The 22,926-nt window shown below is 32.8% G+C and overlaps 1 protein-coding gene across 2 annotated transcripts; it reads left to right on the plus strand.

Annotated features, from left to right (window-relative positions):
- The first annotated feature begins 251 nt into the window (after positions 1 to 251).
- Positions 252 to 15,666, plus strand: LOC143063167 (uncharacterized). Of its 2 annotated transcripts, none has more exons than XM_076235153.1 (5): positions 252 to 383; positions 3,226 to 3,337; positions 8,661 to 8,999; positions 10,472 to 10,566; positions 13,208 to 15,666. In XM_076235153.1, the coding sequence occupies exons 2-5, from the start codon at positions 3,256 to 3,258 to the stop codon at positions 13,355 to 13,357; spliced, it is 666 nt and encodes a 221-aa protein (XP_076091268.1). In that variant the 5' UTR covers positions 252 to 383; positions 3,226 to 3,255; the 3' UTR covers positions 13,358 to 15,666. The 2 variants fall into 2 exon arrangements, with proteins under 2 accessions (XP_076091268.1, XP_076091269.1); XM_076235154.1 differs by having other exon boundaries at positions 293 to 436.
- Positions 15,667 to 22,926: the final 7,260 nt, after the last annotated feature.

The following is a 22,926-nucleotide window of genomic DNA, read 5'->3' on the forward strand; positions in this document are numbered from 1 at the left end:
AAGTTTGGTTAAATTTTGCCCAATCTCATTAAAATCCGATGTTCTGATACGCTACTCTCCACTAGTGGAGGGTAGCGTATCAGACTAGTGGAGGGTAGCGTATCAGAACATCGGATTTTAATGAGATTGAATTTTGCCCTGTAGTTTCAGAGGAGAAGATTTTTGTAAAAGTTTACGGACGACGGACGCCAAGTGATGAGAAAAGCTCACTTGACCTTTCAGGTCAGGTGAGCTAAAAATTAAATCACAATAGAAAAAAATCGTGACAGTCGGAAACACGGCTTTTTCCGATACTGCTTTGGAGTTTAAATATTTCGACCGGAAGTAAAAAGTTCTGAAGCATCGAAAATGACAAAAGACAATGCTTCTTTCAACAAGACATAGTTAGTTATTTCATCACACAACTTTTAAATTTTCTATTTTTAAATATCTGCGGGTAAGCAAAGCTTAAATCTGACATAATGAAAAGTTCAAACACCCTCGATGAACATGACATGCGCCGCCACACGTACGCTAACTCACAACTTAACTATAAATCCAGACACTTTGGCACGAGGATTTTTTTTTTGGCACCCGGGGACATTTCAGAAGAACGCCAAATCGACACCTTATGTTGAAAAAATGCTTTCTTTATCTTCATGTTAAGTTGTCTTATCTTAATAATTATTGCTGATATCTACCTCTGGAATAGTCCAAATAATTATGACTCTTCAAAGGCAGCTTAGGCTATTATAGATAATTTTTGTTTTGATGCTTTCCTGCCCATGTAAGGCATCAAAAAAGAAAACTATAATAACCTTTTAAGACGTCATAATTATTTGAAAAACCTCTGGAACTAATATAATAATAACATTTCTTGTATGTTTAACATTAATAATACAGTTTTCAATATTTAAATAAGATAAGATAATACCCATGGAGAAAGTCAAAGGCATGCTTGACCAATGTAAAAATTACTGTTAATGTCATTTGGCATGTTTGGCAAGACTTTTTACTGTTAATAGTCACTGATGTACCCCCATTACGACCCTCTTATAACTGAACTGGTGCACATTTTTTAATTAGGGTCCAGCTGAAAGTGGGTCTTATTAGGGTCTAAGCGTGACGTGGGATTGCCGACTTTTTGTAAGCGTGACACATGAAAGTCAAATTATTGTGCTGTGAAAATGGGAAATGAAGTTTAGCGGGACACAGGAATTTACAAAAAATGAGAATTGCTTAGGTACATAGTGTAAGCAGGATACAGGAATCTGATAAAACAGAAAGCAGGATCTGGGATCAGAACCCCCCAATGAGACTCCCATGAAACACACCTTTGGGTGCAGGATTTTCTCACTATTGAAGACCCAAACATTGATGATATAGGGAATCATTGAAGCATGACTGGAGTGGGCTTGGCCACCCCCTCTTAGGCAGTCAGTTCAATCCCCCACCCCTTATCATGCTTATGATAATTTCTGGATACACCACTGTTTGGTACACTATTTATATATTATCACCCATCGTCCCCAAATAACCTTCTATGTAGCTTTCTCAGGTTGTATTAAATTGTTTATGATACAATGTTTTTTGATGCATTTATGTTTATCTGATTGTAAATGTATATACAGTCTCTAGTAGTCTACAGTAAACGCACAACCTGTATACTGTCTGTTTTTTTCTAGGACAACTACATGTAGTTAGGAAAAAATTTATTTTCAGAGTTAAAATTTAGTTAGATTTTTAAAAGGGGCATCAAAACACCAACAATCGATCAATCTGAATGTATCTATTATTTTTTCCTTGGCCTTAGTTTACTCTGAAAATAACAAATTTCTTAACTAGATATCCTAGAAAAAACAGACAATATACAGGTATAGGGTTGTACACCACTTTGGGGTTATTTCTTGGCAGCCAGTTTATGACAATCCTAGTCAATAAAGATTGGAGTCCAGTGCACCTGCACAAGTGGGGTTCGAACTCACAACCTCAGTGTTGACTGTCTACTGATTACAGTAGTAAAACTACATGTACATTGTACAAAACTACATAGACCACAGTCACTGAGGCCCCATTCTGTGTATTAGTCCCAACTTATCACAAATGATTGTCAGGTATCCATTGTCCTTCTATTGCCCATCTGAATCAATACAGTTTACTTCAATTATTACCTGTGGGGATTCCCAGAAAGTTCTCAAACCTCTTTGCCAATTTTGCTTAATTTGGCATTTTATGTAAAGTAGGAACTAAAATAATCAAATGCAGAATGCAATTATATTATAAAACGCAATTTGATTTCATTTATCTAGGGCATGCTATGCCTTAAAACTTTTTGAAATTTTCATCATACACAGGTTTGTCAGTACTTTTTCAGGTGAAAAAAAAACAACCATTTTAGTCAAAGGGACCCCATGAATGTTATTAGAAATAAAAATTATTTATAGGTATTTTGTTTTCTTTAAAATTTCTGAGATCAAATATTATTGATCCCCATCTAAAAACACAACATGCATAATAAAATATTAATGCTCACATTTGTCTTTGAAAACAGCAGCTGAGCACTTTTGATCTTCATAGCTAAAAACATATGGCTACATGTACATTCATTTGGACTTGAAATTGATACATTTGTAAATATATTGATCAATTAAATAAATGCATAACTCTACAAATTTTGTTATGATAACAAGTAGATATCTTCTATCAAATGTAATTAGTTCGATGTATCTCTTTTTTTCTTTAAATGTACAAAAAATGTATATCATAGTGAACATGAATTAAAAGCAATTAAGTGTATTGAAAAAATGGAAGTAATGAAATATTTCAAACCTGAAATGTTTGAAAAGTTATCAAAAAGTGTCTAGTTACCAGTGTTACTGTATCTAACTTCATTCGATGCACAGACTGAATATTTTTTCCTTTTATACTTGCACAAGTCTATGACCCAAACTATTCAGACCCTTGTGGTAACATCACAGTACCCAAATTACACCCACTTTTGTAAAAATAGCAGTGGCCCCCTCTCAGTCGGTTTTAAAATTTATTTCTTAATAAACTGATAAATGCAGGCAGTTTTAAAATTTATTTCTTAATAAATGCAGTCAGTTTTAAAATTTTATTTCTTAATAAATGCAGTCAGTTTTAAAATTTATTTCTTAATAAATGCAGTCAGTTTTAAAATTTATTTCTTAATAAATGCAGTCAGTTTTAAAATTTATTTCTTAATAAATGCTTTTATTTTTGTAGGGTAACTTTTGAACTTCTGTTGGAAATAAAATGTCCTCCCCAACACCAAGGAAAGATAGAAGACAGAAATGGTGGTCAGAAAAACAGAAAACAAGAGCAACTAAAAGAGAAGGTAATGGTTGTTAAGTTTGGGAATTAATATACATTGACAATTTGTAGAAATCAAATGGAACATGTACATGAATAAACTGGACAAATACAAGTGAAACAGAACTGGGATAATTCCACAACTCAAAACTTAAACTGGTTCTTCTAATGCAATTATTTTATATCAATGATTTTTACTTAGGTAGCTGACATTTTAAATTTCGGGAATGTATTGACATAAATTTTCTCCAATAATATTATAAGCAAAAAAAAACTCACATTATGGACCTAAAGTTCTTCTTTTCATAAAATTTTTTACATTCTGAAGTGGACAAGAAGCCAGAAAATGTGCGGTGTTTACATTTAATGTCAAAAGCATACATATAACATCACCTAGTTTAGGAGCAAAAGAAAATACATGTAACATCATTTGGAGGAATTTTTGTTTAATGGTAATTTTACGTTGAAATCATGACTAAATTTGAATGATTTGTTTAGTTTGCATTAGAATTTTTACTGTTGCAAATAAAATTGAGAATGGAAATGGGGAATGTGTCAAAGAGACAACAACCCGACCAAATAAAAAACAACAGCAGAGGGTCACCAACAGGTCTTCAATGTAGCGAGAAATTCCCGCACCCGGAGGCGTCCTTCAGCTGGCCCCTAAACAAATATATACTAGTCCAGTGATAATGAACGCCATACTAATTTCCAAATTGTACACAAGAAACTAAAATTAAAATAATACAAGACTAACAAAGGCCAGAGGCTCCTGACTTGGGACAGGCGCAAAAATGCGGCATGTTTGTGAGATCTCAACCCTCCCCCTATACCTCTAACCAATGTAGAAAAGTAAACGCATAACAATACGCACATTAAAATTCAGTTCAAGAGAAGTCCGAGTCTGATGTCAGAAGATGTAACCAAAGAAAATAAACAAAATGACAATAATACATGAATAACAACAGACTACTAGCAGTTAACTGACATGCCAGCTCCAGACTTCAATTAAACTGACTGAAAGATTATGATTTCATCATATGAACATCAGGCACAATCCTTCCCGTTAGGGGTTTAGTATCATACCATCATAATATATATGAGAAGAACATAACCCGTGTCATGCCAACAACTGTTTTTAGAATAAATGTGTTTAGTTCCGATGCAAAGACCTTATCAGTGACTCAATATTAACGCCAAAATATGCAATCTTTAATGACTTGACAATAGTATCGTAATTATATCCCTTCTTAATAAGTCTATTCAAAGGTTTTGTAAGTTTCTGAGGTGAATACTGACACCTTTGTGCTTTATAAAGAATATTTCCATAAAAAATTGGATGTGAAATACCTGAACGTATTAGAAGTCTGCATGTTGAGCTATATTTACGAATGATGTCTTTATACCGATGATAAAATTTAGTAAATGTTTTGACTAGTTTGTGATATCGAAAACCCTAGTGTAATAATTTTTCAGTAATACATAAATTTCTCTCGTTAAAATCTAAAACATTGTTACATACACGAGCGAATCGTACAAGTTGAGATATATAAACACCGTAAGATGGTGGCAAGGGAACGTCACCATCTAAAAACGGATAATTAACGATAGGAAATGAAAAGTCATCCCTTTTATCATAAATTTTAGTATTCAGCTTTCCATTAGTGATATAGATATCAAGATCGAGAAAAGGGCAGTGGTCATTGTTAGTATTAGCTTTATTTAAAGTAAGTTCAACAGGATAAATTTCATTAATATACATACTGAAGTCGTCATTATTGAGAGCCAAAATATCATCCAAATATCTAAAAGTATTATTAAATTTGTTTATCAGATGTTGTTTCGATTGGTCTTTGCTTATTTTTGTCATAAATTGTAACTCATAACAATACAAAAACAGGTCCGCAATAAGTGGTGCACAGTTAGTCCCCATTGGAATTCCGATAATCTGACGATATACGGAATCCCCAAAGCGAACAAAAATGTTATCTAGTAAAAATTCAAGGATATATATAGTATCAAAGCATGTCCAATTGACATGTCCATTTACATGCCTATGTTACTTGTTGCCAGGTTACATGTAACTTAATTTCAAATTATGACTGAAAAACTACCTATGGACATCTGCAAAGCTTCATATACCAATCAGTTATGTCTTAATTATATGTATACAATTTAATTTTGGATGTAACGCGTCCTCTGATTGACTGACGTTATTTTGTTATGAGCCCATAGACATAATTTAGTCATGTGACCGTGATGTCATCAACGTTTTTTCATTGTTTTCTACAGTTTAAAATGGAATTTAGAATTAAATTATAAGAAATGACTGTAATATTTTTATACGACCGCAAAATTTTAAAAATTTTTCGTCGTATATTGCTATCACATTGGCGTCTGCGTCGTCGTCGTCCGGCGTCCGAATACTTTTAGTTTTCGCACTCTAACTTTAGTAAAAGTGAATGGAAATCTATGAAATTTTAACACAAGGTTTATGACCACAAAAGGAAGGTTGGTATTGATTTTGGGAGTTTTGGTCCCAACATTTTAGGAATTAGGGGCCAAAAAGGGCCCAAATAAGCATTTTCTTGGTTTTCGCACTATAACTTTAGTTTAAGTTAATAGAAATCTATGAAATTTTGACACAAGGTTTATGACCACAAAAAAACGGTTGGGATTGATTTTGGGAGTTTTGGTTTCAACAGTTTAGGAATTAGGGGCCAAAAAAGGGCCCAAATTAGCATTATTCTTGGTTTTCGCACAATAACTTTAGTTTAAGTAAATAGAAATCAATGAAATTTAAATGCAATGTTAATGACTACAAAAGGAAGGTTGGTATTGATTTTGGGAGTTTAGGTCCCAACAGTTTAGGAATTAGGGGCCAAAAAGGGACCCAAATAAGCATTTTTCTTGGTTTTCGCACCATAACCTTAGTATAAGTAAATAGAAATCTATGAAATTTAAACACAAGGTTTATGACCATAAAAGGAAGGTTGGTATTGATTTTGGGAGTTTTGGTCCCAACAGAATAAGGGGCTCAAAGGGTCCAAATTAAACTTTGTTTGATTTCATCAAAATTGAATAATTGGGGTTCTTTGATATGCCGAATCTAACTGTCATGACTGTGTATGTAGATTCTTAACTTTTGGTCCCGTTTTCAAATTGGTCTACATTAAGGTCCAAAGGGTCCAAAATTAAACTTAGTTTGATTTTGACAAAAAATGAATCAGTTAGGTTCTTTGATATGCTGAATCTAAAAATGTACTTAGATTCTTGATTATGGGCCCAGTTTTCAAGTTGGTCCAAATCGGGGTCCAAAATTAAACTTTGTTTGATTTCATCAAAAATTGAATAAATGGGGTTCTTTGATATACCAAATCTAACTGTGTATGTAGATTCTTCATTTTTGGTCCTGTTTTCAAATTGGTCTACACTAAAGTCCAAAGGGTCCAAAATTAAACTTAGTCTGATTTTAACAAAAATTGAAATCTTGGGGTTCTTTGATATGCTGAATCCAAAAATGTACTTAGATTTTATATTATGGGCCCAGTTTTCAAGTTGGTCCAAATCAGGATCTAAAATTATTATATTAAGTATTGTGCAATAGCAAGTCTTTTCAATTGCACAGTATTGCGCAATGGCAAGAAATATCTAATTGCACAATATTGTGAAATAGCAAATTTTTTTTTAATTAGAGTTATCTCTCTTTGTCCAGAATAGTAAGCAAGAAATATCTAATTGCAAAATATTGTGCAATAGCAAGATTTTTTTTTAATTGGAGTTATCTTTCTTTGTCCAGAATCAACTTAAATCTTTGTTATATACAATATACAATGTATATTCACTTTTTACTACCAACTGATAAATTAAAATAACCTTTACCATTCAGTGATAACAAGCAGTTTTTTTACATCTTATTTCCTTATCTTATCTAAAATGTTTTTAGATAATGTATGTTTGACATTTGCCAGACATGACTATGATGTCATTTTCTATTTTTATTTGCCAATAACTTTATGTAAATAACTTCATTGGAAATTTGCCAATATAAAATGTTGCTGATGAAGTTTTTTTTATTGTTTTATACAATAAACAATGCATATTCACTTTTACTACCAACCAATCTTTACCATTCAGTGATAACAAGCACTTTATTTTACATTTTAATATTTTATGATGTATTTAAAAGAGTAGTTATTGTTGCAAACTCCATTAGAAATTTGAATTGATATCAGTTTTGGAAAAAGGGAAACAGGGATGTGAAAAAAGGGGGGGGGGGTTAAATTTTTCTCATTTCAGATTTCATAAATAAAAAGAAAATTTCTTCAAACATTTTTTTGAGAGGATTAATATTCAACAGCATAGTGAATTGCTAAAAGGCAAAAACAAACTTTTAAGTTCATTAGACCACATTCATTCTGTGTCAGAAACCTATGCTGTGTCAACTATTTAATTTTAGATTTAAAAAGTTTGAAGAAGATATCTTTAATTGTAAAATTTGTAAAATCTTGACATTTGTTTTGTGTAAAAAAAAACCATGTAATGTCAAAAATTTGATCACAATCCAAATTCAGAGCTGTATCACGCTAGAATGTTTTGTCCATACTTGCCCCAACTGTTCAGGGTTCGACCTCTGCGGTCGTATAAAGCTGCGCCCTGCGGAGCACCTGGTTTCTGTCTATTCGAAATAACATAAAAAATGTGGTGCACACTGTTAAATAACCCGCTACGCGCGTTTTTCAGTGTGCACTACATTTTTTATGTTATTTCTTCACAGACAGAAAAAATATTACAGTCATTCCTTAAATGATAAGATGAGTCAAAAGCCATACAAGTAAATTCAGGATTGGGATTCTAGGTCAGAACAGAACAAAGATAACTCACAATTAATAACTCTTCTCAAGAAAAGACAGTAGACAGGAAGATAACTGTAAGACAGATGACTGACATGAACGGCTTATAATAACTCCTGGTTAAACTTCATGAATATATGGTACCAGACATCGCCTGATTTCATTTACTCATGGGCTAGGGAAGTCTCCTGATTACATTTCATTTACTCATGGGCTAGGGAAGTCTCCTAATTTCAGTAGCTTACATGTATTCTTGTCCATGTCACCATCAAAATAAACCTTCAGCTTTTGAAAAAAAAAACAAGTACAATGTATCAGAAAATATGCATCTTGATAAAAAAAATTTAATACATTGCTTAGACTGACTTTATTTTGTGTCCTTGTTTACAAACTCTAAATGATTTCTACCGGTAACTAAATATAGCATGACTAATGAGGGAAAATAAAACAATGTATAAAAAAATATTGAATTGCTGTATTATTTTCTGTTTGTAGGATTGAGACCAAATCCTAGTGCTGTTGACCATTTTGTAATAACAACTGAAAATAAAGGAGGATTTAAACCATCCGACCAAACTAAGAAAGTGTTATCGTCAGAACACCAAACCCCATCGAAAGCTTCACCAAACTCACAGAAAACAGCTAAATCAAAAGTACAAGACAAAGTTAAAATTAGTACAGACAAGGCAAGCAAAAAGAATGATAACATAAAACAGGAAAGTAACAATACATCAGATACCAAACCAAAGTTAGAAACAAACTACGTTTTATTTATTGGGAATTTACCTTACAATGTAACAAAAGAAAACCTGGAGGAACATTTTAGAAAAACAGGTAAAACCAGAATCCATTTAATAAGTTTAAGTGATTGTATTTATGTTTGTTAATTCCACATTGTCTATACATGTAGGTAAAGGAGGGGAGTTGATATCTCACAAAACTTGTCTAACCTAGCTATATTAATGCGTCTGTCTCAAGTAAGAAATCTCTCATCTTTGTTAGCATGGTTAGTCTTGTGAACTTCCAAAAATCCCTCATTTACCAAAAGATGTAATTTTGAAAACACAAAGTTAACACACAACAAGAAACCCACAAACCATACCTAAAAAATAATATTCCTTCCTTCCGTCTCATACGCATTTTAATGCAAATTAATATACAGGTGTACAGTGCATTCCATGTTATGGTCTGAAAAATGTTGCAGTTTTTAAAAAGGCCATGCACCAGCTGCAGCCACCTAAATGTTGATGATAAGATAATCTGTTGTCAATCAAATCAATAGCTGAAAACAGGTTCAATAAAATCAGTCAGACATGCATGGTTGGTTGCACATGGGTCATGCTACTTAGTATATGTAATTAGTTGTGATAATGTTACAGATAAAATCAGTATTTACATAATAGACATATGCATTTAAAAGGTATTTTAGACAGTTTTCAGATTTTTTTCAGTTCAAAGGGGCACTAACTATAGCTATGAGATATTTATAGATTATCGTTGGTTATCTCAACAAGATTGATTTTCTCGCTTGAGCCGGTCACAGCGAAAGCGAGAAAAGCAATCTAGTTGAGATGACCAATGATAATCTGTTTATAGCTATTTTACCTATGACGAGGTTGTCAATTTCATTAGCAACGCCATGTGGCTCCTTAGTTTCTAGCGATAATTTTCCATCTCAAGGGAGTAGCATGATATGAAAAATTATGACAAAAAAGATCAAAGGGAAAATGCACAAAATAGCGATAAACATGTATAAATAATCTAAAATATGTTGGGTTTTTTTTTAATCATTAATAAAAGTATAATGATGAGATAATGATCTGCTTGAAGTGACCAGTATGGTTCAATTTTGTCAAAATAAGCTAAGAAACATTGATGATGAATTATTCTCTTGCAAGTGAATAATTTGACCTCATTGAATCCGTTTTCATGTGAACTTCAATTTAACCCTTTAGCTAGTGATGGATAACACATGAATCGTGTGAATTGAGTTATATGAAGGAAATGAATGTCAACATTAAAATGAAACAAAGGAAAATCATTTGATTGTCTGATTCGATCCACAAAGCATTATTCTTTTACAGGTAAAAAATGATGAGTGATTTATATTTATAAACTATAATATGAAATTAAACAGACTTAGAAAAATCCAAGTACACAAGTACCCTGTCTATTTTTATATCTATATTAATGTTTATATCGCTTATATGATCATTGGAGGTATTCGGAGGTCAACTCGAGAGTTAGATAGAAATATTAGTTGTATTATAAACTCATTTCTAAAATTTGTTTTGTTTCCATAATAGGAGGAGTGAAGAAGGTTAGAATACCTCAGGAAAAAGCTAAACAACAGTCTAGAGGATTTGCTTATATTGAATTCAAAGACAGAATAAGCCATGGTGTAAGTAACTAAAAAAATTGAACCAAACGCTAGTCAAGTTTGTATGCTGCTGAATAATTGTATATTGTTTGTGACCATTAAATTCAGTGATATTGTTTGCCTCAAATTACAGCCGAAATTCGGCCTTTTCCCCTAGAGAAAATTCCCAATTACTAAAACAAATGGCTTAAAATTCCTCCCAAAAAGTTTTACATTTTCCCCAAACAGTGATGACATTGGTAGTAATGTTTGTTAATATCGTATTAATGTTATTATTTTTATATTAGAAAGCACTTTTGAGATCCGGTTTTCTGATCAGAATCATCATGGTGTTTGTAACACAAGTAGTTTTCAATGCATTAAGTACCATCATTGCTTCTGTTTCTTTCCCCTCTCCGAAAAGTACCTTTCTGGTTGAAAATGTCTGACAACCAAAATATACATAAAAAACAGTGCAAAAAGACAGCAAAGGTCAACAAAACCTCAGGGATGTGTTTAATATACAAATTTCCCAATTTCAATAAAAAATATGCATTTTTCCCAATAAAAAACGGTAGAGGTAGTTTTGAAAAAAGACAACAATATCACTGAAATTAATAAATGCAATTACTGTAAATTCAGAAATTATTGCGATGTTTTCATTATTGCGAAAAATGTGAGAGGGTTATAATTGCAATAATTTAAACTTTTTTAAAATTTTGTATATGAATTAAACAGGATTTCTCTCAATCTTGCAAAAAATAAACTGGCATTTTAGTCCAAAAGGACAAATTTCGCAATAATAAACGCATGCAATAATTTTTGAATTTACAGTATAAGGAAGACTTTTTTTTAATTGTTTGATGGCACCAGGGAAATGAACTGACCTCTCAGGTGGTCACTAATCTGATGAAAATTACACTTATAAAAAAAAGCTACATTACTTTAGTTAGATATTTATGCCTTGTAAGGCTGAATTTCAAAATGTGAATGGTCAATTGATTGATTGACAACTGACTGCTATCCATAAGCACATATAACAGGCCATTATTTCAACTTGGAATTATTTTTAATTATGGAATTTGCATAATTTCTTGTGCTTGAAATTGTTGATAAATTCTACATTTGTATGCTTATTCTGTATTTTAATGTTATGTGTGGCACACAACACTTTCTATTACAAAGAAGATATCACATTTTCAATAGAATGTACTGTGCTGGGCACAACACTTTCCATACAAAATATATTGTATGGAAAGTGTTGTGCGCTGCTCAAAACATTATATTATGATACAGAATAAACATGAAATTTATTAAAAATTTCAAGCACAAGAAATTGCCAGTATGCCAATTCCAGAATTAAAAATAATTCCAAGTTGAAATAATAGCCTGTTAGTGTTATATATGTATAGATATTGCCTGCATGATCAGGACTATAACTTGGATATGTATCATGAAGAGGATGTTATTGTGTTTCAAAATAACCAGCTTTATAAAAGACTGTTATAAATTGATGTATATAAATAAAGAAACTAAAAAAGCAGAAAAAAATTGAAGGGTCTGTTTGCTTGTTTTACAGATATAAGCTATTGAAAATTTGACGGGAAATAATTATCTCTGGATTTTTCATTCACTTAACATTGGTGTCTTTTTTTCTTGGAAAAACAATAAAAAAATAATAAGGATTTTGTAAGATTTTCAAAGATGACATTTAAACTTTATGTAATCAAATTATGGAAAGAAAAGTAGGGGATTGTCTGCAATTTTTTTTTTAATTGCATTACATTGGATCTAGAGGAATTGGAATATCTGACAAAAAATCAAAAACATGAGAAGCGAACATCCTTAATGTGATATCACTATGTTCTGCTTTCTACAATACCATAGACTTATATTAGACAATATGACTGTTTTGGGAACATGAATTATTCCAGCTGTCCCTGAAGGGTTAACCACGTGCTTAGGGTTAGCCTATCATTTGCCTGTTAGCATGGTCAGCAGACCAAGAGAATTGTGTTTATAATTGGATAATGACACAAAGTATTTAATCAGCCTATATGCTTAGGGTTATTTATACTGCAATCAGCTATTTTACTATACATGTAAACGTTAGCTGTATATGTCAATGACCTCAACTAATCTACTTACCGGAACTACTGTATTTCATCAACAACGTCACATCACAACCATGACAACATGCAATAACAATTGTCAAACTTTAAACTTATTATGTCCTCAAATTGGTAATTTATATACCATGTTTATTAAATGCTATTAATTAAGTTCATTTTCCCTTTCTAATTCCTTAAAATGTCGATGTCTTACTGCCTGGACTACACTTACAGGGAAATACCCCAAAATGGTACCCCTAGAGGGAAACTTTTTTATTTTATTTTTTTATCTATTTCAGTATAAAGACAATATACGTATAGTGTCTTGAAATATGAAATTTATTTGTATTCGGCACGAAACGGGGAAATACTCGCTAAAACCTCCCATTTCTCCCTTTTCTAAGCCTCATACAAATAAATTTCATATTTCAAGACACTATATGTATATTGTCTATTGTGATATATGGTGTAAATTGTGTTACTTGTAGCCCAGTTGGTTTAAAATTTAAGATTATTTTTTAAAAGACAAACATTAATAAATTGTATTACAAAGTATGACTATTGTTTTTCAGATTGCCTTACGACTTCACCACACAACATTAGGGGGTAGAAAAATTAATGTAGAATTTACATCTGTTGGTGGAAATAACCAGAAAAGAAAAGACAAGTTAAAACAGAAGAATGAATCCTTATCAAAGTTTAAGATGCCATTAGATTCATAACACACCATAAATGGATTGGTGATAACAAGATTTGGTGTTGGCTTCAAAGAACTATAAGTTGTACTAGATATTATGTGTCATGAAAAGTATGTCAAACTACATACATGTTTAATTTAAACTTGTATTACGTAGAAATTTATGTACAACAACACTTTAACATGAAGTGATTGATAATCTGTGATCTGTCACATTTCTCATATCTTTAATTTTGTTGATAAAAAACAGGTCTATATAAACATTGTTACACAGCAGTTGTTTATTCATGTTTTTAATACTAGATATAACTAGATATAAAAAATCAACAAATAGAGTTAAAATTTTTAAACCTTTTTGATAAGGATTTTTTGTTTTGGTGTGTGAGTCATTGTTAAAAATAAAGAGCCTTTTATTTCTGACACTAATAAAAGGTTGTTTAAAGAACCTAATGTATCATGAAGGTCTCATTCTAATGATCATCAATGATGATTATAAATTTTGAGAAACAATGTTGTATATATTTTGGTGCTAAGTTTTTTTTTCATTGTTTTTTGTTATCATCTTTATTTTTAATTGCATTTTGATATATCTTTTGGATGAGATTTATAAAGATCTTTAATCAGTTTTCAGATTAGTTTTGTTTTAGTTAAGTAGAAATTATGTAAAAAGAGGAAGAAGATACTACAATGTAAGTGTCCAAAAACAATAAAGTAAAACAGGCAACAACAAACACAATGAAAAAACAGACAAGTTTCTCAACTCTACACAGAAAACTAAAGATTGAGCATTTAATACAAACCCCAAAAAGTTGGAGGATCATTTTGAATTATTTTAGAGGAATGTAAACCATATAATTATTATCCTGTATTTACCATTGTTTTTATAAATTTTGGAATGGCTTTTTTTTCGGGTTTTTTTTCATAGTTTATTTGTAGGTTTTGAATTTGTAGTGCTTTTATCTCAACAAATCAATGGAACAGAAACTCTGTTATCAAATCTGACCTACAGATTTCACCACAGTTGTCTATTTGAAACTATACAAAAGCGCCATATACAATAACATGAAAATCCTCTATATACATGTACATGTATGTAAAGTTATCATATAAATTGTTACCCATTTTTTTCAAGCCCAAAATAATTACTAAAATATTAAAATTTGCAAAACAAATAATTATATGATGGATTAATTTGATAAATGATAATTATATTACCTTTTACTGACTTAAGTGCATGAACTTGATATTGTTAATGTTAAAAATACAACCGTTTTCACAATACTTGCTTTTTTCAATTCATTGTTTGTCCAAAGAAATGAAATCTATGAAAAACTTGCCCATTTTCACAGTATTGTAAAAACTTATCTTTAAAATTATTTCATCTTGGCCATGGATTTCAGTTTTTGTAATTTGTTAATGATTCATTTAATTTTTTATATCTCCTCTCAAAATTCGACAAAAATAGTGAAAGAATAAATAATAAAATTCTCTATTTTCATGAGTCGCATAACCCTTGAATATTTGAACCCTACACATAAATATGACAAATCAATCAACCTTCAGAGCAGTTGAGATTTCTAGCATCAAGAATAAATCGGAAATTGGTTCCTTTCAGAAGCTTACAATGTAGATATCTGGTTCTATTAGACGTCAGTTTTCATATCATATCATTTATTGTATGAAATATTATTTATGAGCTAGCTTTTAACTTCCCACGTAAACTATTTTTCTTAATGTTTTTTTGCAGTTATAAGTTGGAACATTGCATATGTTACATTCAAGCTGTTCAAAGAATAATGTTATTTATTTATTATAAGTAGGTAAGCTTATTCATTTGAAATATGCTTAACTTTTTTGTCAAAATATAAATATTCATGATGAAATTAATGAGAAGGTTTGTTATTTAATAAAAAAAAATAGTTTTGAAACAGTTTTGTATAGCCTCTTTGTACAGTTAACCTCAATGTTAAGGCTTGGACTGCATATCAGAAATTTTTTTTACCATTTATACATTTAAAACAATTAATGATAAAAAAAAGTTCTCCTTCCTGAATTCTGATTTTGTAAAAGTCAGAATGAAAAATTCAAGTACAAGTATCTTGTAAACTTTTTTGCTGTTTAAGTATAATTTATTGAACGTTTGTACATACAAGCCTTAAATTATTTCATTCATAATGATGCAAATGAAAGTGATGAAAGTGTATGAATGAAATTGTTATTTAACATTTTGCAAAACTCACACATTTTGTATGTTAATTTTGTTGCTAATAATCACATGATCATGCATGAAATCTACCTGAATTTACAGATATACAAAAATAAAAATGCAAGCATTTTGTTGTCCATTTAACAGATGACTAAATAATGCTTTGTGTAATTGCATTAATTTCTAGCCCAACTTGCTCAAGTTTTGAGCTATTATGGGGGCTTTAGTGGCCAAGTGGTTAAATAGTCAAACTACTGTATCACTAGCCTATCAACACTGAGGTGTGATTTTAAATTCTGCACATTGTTGATGCGCCAGGATTGTCGGTTTTAGTACGAAGGTCAGTGGTAATTTTCAGGCACTCCCACTTCCTCTACCACTGAAAACCGACTACCTTGAAAAGCATAATGGTGCTGAATGCATCATGAAACGCCTACCAATCAGTTTGAGCTGCTGATTTATAGACACATGTTGTAAATGAGGTCAGATAATCAATAAGAAACCAAGTATTTCGAAAATCAACCAAGAGTGCTTTCTTTTATTTTAGTATTTTGCTAACCTACCAATAGATATAACAAGATGTGGTATGAGTGCCAATGAGACAACTCTCCATCCAAGTGCATGGAAATCATTGCTATAGATGGCTATACCTCAATATGCAGATAGTTTTTAGTCTTAAATTACATGACTGAAATAACCAAATTGGCAAAATTTCTGAGGTACCCAAAAATATTTCCTCATCATTTGGCCATGATCAGATAAAAAACACCACGAGGCAATCATTCTAATTTGCGGCTAGGTTTTCTTTAATCTTCTATAATCAAACTTTTAGATGAAGTATTGAATTAAACAGTCCTTAATTCATTTTATACAATGGGGCATTGATCGTACAATGTTTTCATTGAAACCATATGGAAATTCCTATTTCCCCATACTATGAGTCCACTACGCCAAATTTTACTATTCATGACATTGATGATCTATGAGGGTGCCTTACAAACAACCCCATTTGGATATAATTAAAAAAAGGAAAACATGACCACCAGAACTATCTGATTCTGATTTGCCAGTTTAAAAAAACAGGATAACGTAGGGAAGACCCCTAAAAATTCAATTGTTTTACGTTGATGAATCTGCAAAGATCGTAAAAGAGGGACGAAAGATACCAAAGGGATAGTCAAACTCATAAATCGAAAATAAACTGACAACGCCAAAACGTACAAAGTAAGATTTATCCCCCCCCACTAAGACAAGATACTTTTCATCCCAGACGGGAATCGAACCAGGAACCTTTGTGTTAGTAGTCCGATGCACTAACCACTACACCACGGCGGCTCTTAATTCTGATTTGTATCAACGACCTTACTGCCTTAATCCATTCTGAAAGAATGTCTACGTCTTCCTTCTCGCGTTTAGTCCATTGCCTGGCATAATCCTCGACTGAATCCATCAAAATTTTAAAGTTGTATTTCCAATTGATGGATTTAGGCTTACGATATTTCGGACCTTTTGATAACACATTTCGTAGGGAAGTGTTATTAACAATGTTGAGATCACCGGTAATAACGTGGCCAGCCGGATTATATATGAATTGGGAACTAGAACAGGCGCAATCAGGAGGTTTAGACTTGAAGTCGTCAATATTGAGATCCTGCAAAACCTCTTTGTAATTGAAAATTTTAGTTGCAATAGGTTTGGTATAAGTATAAGAAATGATTGGTACAGGCTGATCTTTGAAATAAGGAGGTATTTTCGATTGAACTAATTTATGATGAAGGATATTGTCTGAGTTGACGCCATCGAGACCTTCGTTGGCAAAGGAAAGATTAAGGAATGATCTTCTCCAATGCGGACTGGCTTGAAAAGTTTGTGACTTGCAATCTCCGAAATTATAGCTGTAATTTTGTATTGGTTTGAATGAGGGTTTGTAACAGTGGTTTCCAAACATAAATTGAACAGAGAATGAAGTTTAGAAAGGGGTAATGAATAAAGTTTCGTGCGAATGTGATGAATACCTAATGGCTTTTGTATAAATGGCAGCAATTAAGTCATTAATAGAGACATCATGCAGAGTAGGTGATGTATATTGACGATGACCATGACTGCGTCTACGTCGAGGAGTCGAGTTGAAAATATTCATCACATTCACCGAGCTACACGAAGGACTAGATAGAATACCTATACCATCAATTTTGTCATTGTAACCATATGGTGTCACAGTTCCCAATTGTCTAATCCAGTAGTCCTCTATTAGTCTACGGAGAGGCGTTGCAAGATTAGGATTGTTAGAGCTATCGTATATTTTTTCGGTAATGCGAACTGTCATAGAAACGATGGAATGATCGGGCTGATTAAAATGCTGGTATCGAATGTCGTTTGCATTGATGTTAATGTCTGATCAATGACCGCACATACGTTTGTTTAGCCTTCCTTTCGTTTCACCGACGTATACCAATCAGCAAAGATTGCACTCTAATCCGTAGACGACATTTATTGATTTACAATTCAGATCATCGTAACTTCTGGTAAAAAAATGACTTCTTCGTTAAATTGCTAGTGAATTCAGCATCTGTTATTAAAATTTTACAAGTTTTGCAGCCTTTGGTCTCACATTTCGAAATGCTACAGTGTGGTTGTGAGTCATCAAAATCCAAATGTCTTTAAGGAGAACTGAACATAGCTGTATATGTGAGATATTGCTATTGTCACTAGTATGATGATCTAAATGAGTCAAGTTTGAGATATTTAGTCATGTCTGGTGATGAGGGGACACCTGCCGTATCAGACGACACCGTGTCCATGGTGACGTCTGTTTCGGACCTTTTTATACTGGGCGACGTCCGAGCCAGTATTCCGTTTGATCTTCGTCATTTCATGCAAATGTAATTTTGCTACTGGTCGGATGATGTCCTCGGGGACAAAATGTCCACCAGCAGAGACATCGGGTTATAAAAGAGGGACGAAAGATACCAAACTCGTAAATCGAAAATAAAATGACAACGCCATGGCTAAAAATGTAAAAGACAAACAGACAAACAATAGTACACATGACACAACATAGAAAACTAAAGAATAAGCAACACAAACCCCACCAAAAACTAGGGTGATCTCAGGTGCTCCGGAAGGGTAAGCAGATCCTGCTCCACATGTGGCACCCGTCGTGTTGCTTATTTGATAACAAATCCGGTAAATAGTCTAATTCGGTAGGTCACATTCATGAAAGGGAAGGGGATTGTAGTTACGACGTAAGGAACATATCCGAAATCATTTGTGAAACGGTTATTCCATAACGGTCAACCAACTCGTGATGGTGTCCGTAAAATATACGAAGGGATGATTTCAACTTCACCATTTGGAACTCTTGGTTTAATGGCTTCCTTGTGAGCAGCAACCCTCTATCAAGAAAATCATGATAGGAAATGCAAGCACGGGAATATCGTTTCAATTGGGAGATATATACCCCGTATGCAGGTGCTGCTGGAATGTTGCTACTTAGAAATGGAAAGTTCACAATTGGAAAGCTGAAATCATCTCTTTTGTCGTAAAGTTTTGTTTTCAACCGACCCTCATTGTCAATTTCTAGATGTAAGTCAAGATATGAGGCCGACTTAACTGTATCTGTAGTATCCTTTATCTCTAGTTCGATGGGATAGATGCGTTCCGCATAGTCACCAAATTTTGAATTATTTAGTGAAAGAACATCATCTATATAGCGGAAAGTAGAGTTAAAGGATATCGCTAACTTCTTATCTTTCTTCCTAAGAAGTTCCTGCATGAAGTCAGCCTCATAATAATAAAGAAACAAGTCGGCAAGAAGAGAGACACAATTTGTTCCCATTGGAATAATATATAGTTGCAAAGATCGTAATATATAGTATCAATATTGAAAGTCATATGAAACTTCAAATTAAAAAAAAAATATGCATATATTTTTTATTACTAAAGGGCTAGTTTTAAATTTAAAACTTATGAACATATACTTTTTCCTAACGAAAATTAATAAATTTGTCCAAATTTAAAAGAAATTTCCTTCTTTTTTTATTGTTGGCTTCTAGACAACAATTGGCCGACATATTTTCTATTATTATGCAGTGACCTCAGAATGACGTTTCTCTTTAATCCGGTTATCGCAACAAAAAAAGGGGGGGGGGGGGAACTCAAATTGGCAAAGAGATTTAACAAACGTAAACATCGATCCGTCATCGAAATACACTATATCTTATTGAATTTGTTATACATTTCTTACCTAAATATCAATTCTTCTTCGTTGATTGTTAACAAAAGTGACAATCCGCTTCTAAACACGACCATTAATCAGCTGCCATATTTTCACATCAACACTGACCGAGTGAAATATTTTTTTGACGATTATACGAAATGGATGCGTAAAAATCGTGCAACCCGTTGTCAAGTTGCTGCCCCTGAATTGGTTATTAAGTCTCCCAAACAAAGTTTGGAGACTTATTGTTTTTGCTCAGGTTTTTTTATTCTTCTTCTTCCGCCACTTTAAAAAATGAACTTGTCCGCAGCGTTTCTCCAAAACCGCTTGTCAGATTAACGTAGGATTTCATAAAAGGGTAGACTAATATGTCTATGTGAGCCATCAATCTTTCGTTTGTGCATTGGGGTCTTTTAAGGGGTATTTTGGGGGGTAGAAAGGAGGGTGGGGTTTACTATAGAACCCTATGGGATTTTATTTTCCAAATTTTTCAAATGAATATAACTTAAAAACTGTAAGTGATAGATACATGCAGTCTTCAGAAATGATTAAAGGACCATAAAACAAATCACATGTAATAAAGGGGGAGTCCATGGGGGGTCATCCCCACCCCCTTCAATTTGAGAATATGCTTTTATCTTGTAAACGGTCCAGATCCCCACACCTAAACCATATATATTCTTGAATGGGACCATAAAACAAATCAAATAAAATTAAAGGGAGGTTCCCGGGGGTCATCCCCACCCCGTTCAATTTGAGGATGTGCTATTATCTTGTAAACGGTGCAGATCCCCACCCCTAAACCATATATATTCTTGTAGGGGACAATAAAACAAAAGAAATAAAATAAAAGGGAAGTTCCTAGGGGGTCACCCCAACCCCTCTTGTTTGAAAACTTGTAAACGGTCAACATCCCCACCCCTAAACCATATATATTCTTGTATGGGACAATAAAACAAATCACATGAAATTAAATTTAAGTTCCTGGGGGTCAGTCACCCCCCAACCCGTTCAATTTGAGAATGTACCATTATCTTGTAAACGGTCCAGATCCCCACCCCTAAACCATATATATTCTTGTAGGCGACAATAAAACAAATAAAATAAGATAAAAGGGAAGTCCCTAGGGGGTCACCCCACCCCTTCTTGTTTGAAAACTTGTAAACGGTCAACATCCCCACCCCTAAACCGTATATATTCTTGTATGGGACAATAAAACAAATCACATGAAATTAAATTTAAGTTCCTGGGGGTCACCCCCCAACCCGTTCAATTTGAGAATGTACTATTATCTTGTAAACGGTCCAGATCCCCACCCCTAAACCATATATATTCTTGTAGGGGACAATAAAAAAAATGAAATAAAATAAACGGGAAGTCCTTAGGGGGTCACCCCACCCCTTCTTGTTTGAAAACTTGTAAACGGTCAACATCCCCACCCCTAAACCGTATATATTCTTGTATGGGACAATAAAGCTAATCAAATGAAATTTAAGGGAAGTGTCTGGGGTCGTCCCTACCTTGTTCAATTTGAGAATGTGCTATTATCTTGTATGGGACAAAAATTCAAATCAAATGAACTTGGGACCATATGAATGGAGAGTTATTGGAGCTTTGTTTGGGAGACTTCGTAACAGCATCCTGTTATAATTACTTCTTGTTTTAAGAAAATTTTGCCGTTTTTGGTTATTATTTTGAATATTATCATAGATAAAGATAAAGTGTAAACAGCAATAATGTTCAACAAAGTAAGATCTACAAATAAGTCAACATGACCAAAATGGTCAGTTGACCCCTTAAGGAGTTACTGTCCTTTATAGTAAATTTTTAACAATTTTTGTAAATTTTTGTTATCTTTTAAAACATCTTCTCCTCTGAAACTACTAAGACAAGTTCAACCAATTTTATGATATATGGATGCATTTTTCAAAATTTGATTATCATTATTTTTCACAAGTCAATCTTTGCATATGACTTCAGAAAAATGGCAAGGAACAATAAGCTTTGAGGTTCATGTGGACCCTTTGGCTAAAATGGCTGCATTTTCCCCTCAAAATTTACATTGAGTACAGACAAACCTTTGAGTCTGGAAATTTTTTAATACAAAGCATGCCATAGTTAAATAAATTTCGAATATGTTTTATGTTATAGAAAAATAAAAACGTAACAGGAGTTTTCAGTGCACTTTTTTCAGTCCTGCAGAAAGTGCCAAAATCAACTAAATTTGGAAAGAGGTTTGAGAACTTCCCCACAGGTAATAATAGAAATGAGCTGTATTAATTGACATGGACAATAGATGAACAATAGATACCTGCCAATAATTGGTGATTTATACTGTTACCTGAGTGGATCATATCAAGCAAAACTCAACTATTTGTTGAATTTATGATCTTCTGCTGGGACGAAAAAAGTGCACTGCAAAGTCCAGTTAAGTTTTGAATTTTCTAAAACATACAATACATTTGAATTATCATTTTATCTAGGGCATGCTATGCCTTTGAACTATTCCAAATGCACAGGTTTGTCTGTATTCAAAGACAATTTTGAGGTGAAAATGCAGCCATTTTAAACGAAGGGTCCACTGAAACCTTAAATTTAGCCAACAACGCAGTCAAAAGAAAAAATACTTACAACCGAACTGCAAAAATCATTGTAACGTTAGTTCTAAAGCGAATACTTTTTACCATTTGATTATGGACTTTCCATTTTGAAGTTTTTCTCGAAGTTCGGTATTATTGTTACTTTACTTTTTACATGTCACATGTTGTTAACACTACATTACAAGTTTTCAAAGGGAACAGATTTAATTACAAATAAATGTATTTTTAAGGACATTGAGTTTAAATAATGTCGCATTTTTCGCAATAATTTCTGAATTTACATTATTGATCAAAGAAGCAAAACAGTAATGCCATTATGTCCACTTGTATTGATAAATAGTGCGCATGGTCAACATGAACAACATTGGTATTGGAATCCACGAGTGGGAGTTTGACAGCATCCTACAATTCACCAATTGTCCCGACTTTGATTTATTTATCCGGATTTCTTTCTTGAACACAAGCCCATGTACAGTCACGTCAATTTAAAATCTATGAGTTTGAATGTTCCTCTGGTATCTTTCCCCCCTCTTTTTATCTCACCTGGCCACCATTTCACAAAAGGTCGT

The sequence above is a fragment of the Mytilus galloprovincialis genome, chromosome 2 (assembly GCF_965363235.1).
Source record: "Mytilus galloprovincialis chromosome 2, xbMytGall1.hap1.1, whole genome shotgun sequence".
Classification (NCBI taxonomy): domain Eukaryota; kingdom Metazoa; phylum Mollusca; class Bivalvia; order Mytilida; family Mytilidae; genus Mytilus; species Mytilus galloprovincialis.

Bases quoted from the DNA above. Each gene is read 5' to 3' on its own strand.
- LOC143063167 (XM_076235153.1), top strand. From the start codon at position 3,256: ATGTCCTCCCCAACACCAAGGAAAGATAGAAGACAGAAATGGTGGTCA. The intron at 3,338-8,660 runs GTAATGGTTGTT...TTCTGTTTGTAG, and splicing joins AAGAGCAACTAAAAGAGAAG to GATTGAGACCAAATCCTAGT. The intron at 10,567-13,207 runs GTAAGTAACTAA...ATTGTTTTTCAG, and splicing joins AAGACAGAATAAGCCATGGT to ATTGCCTTACGACTTCACCA.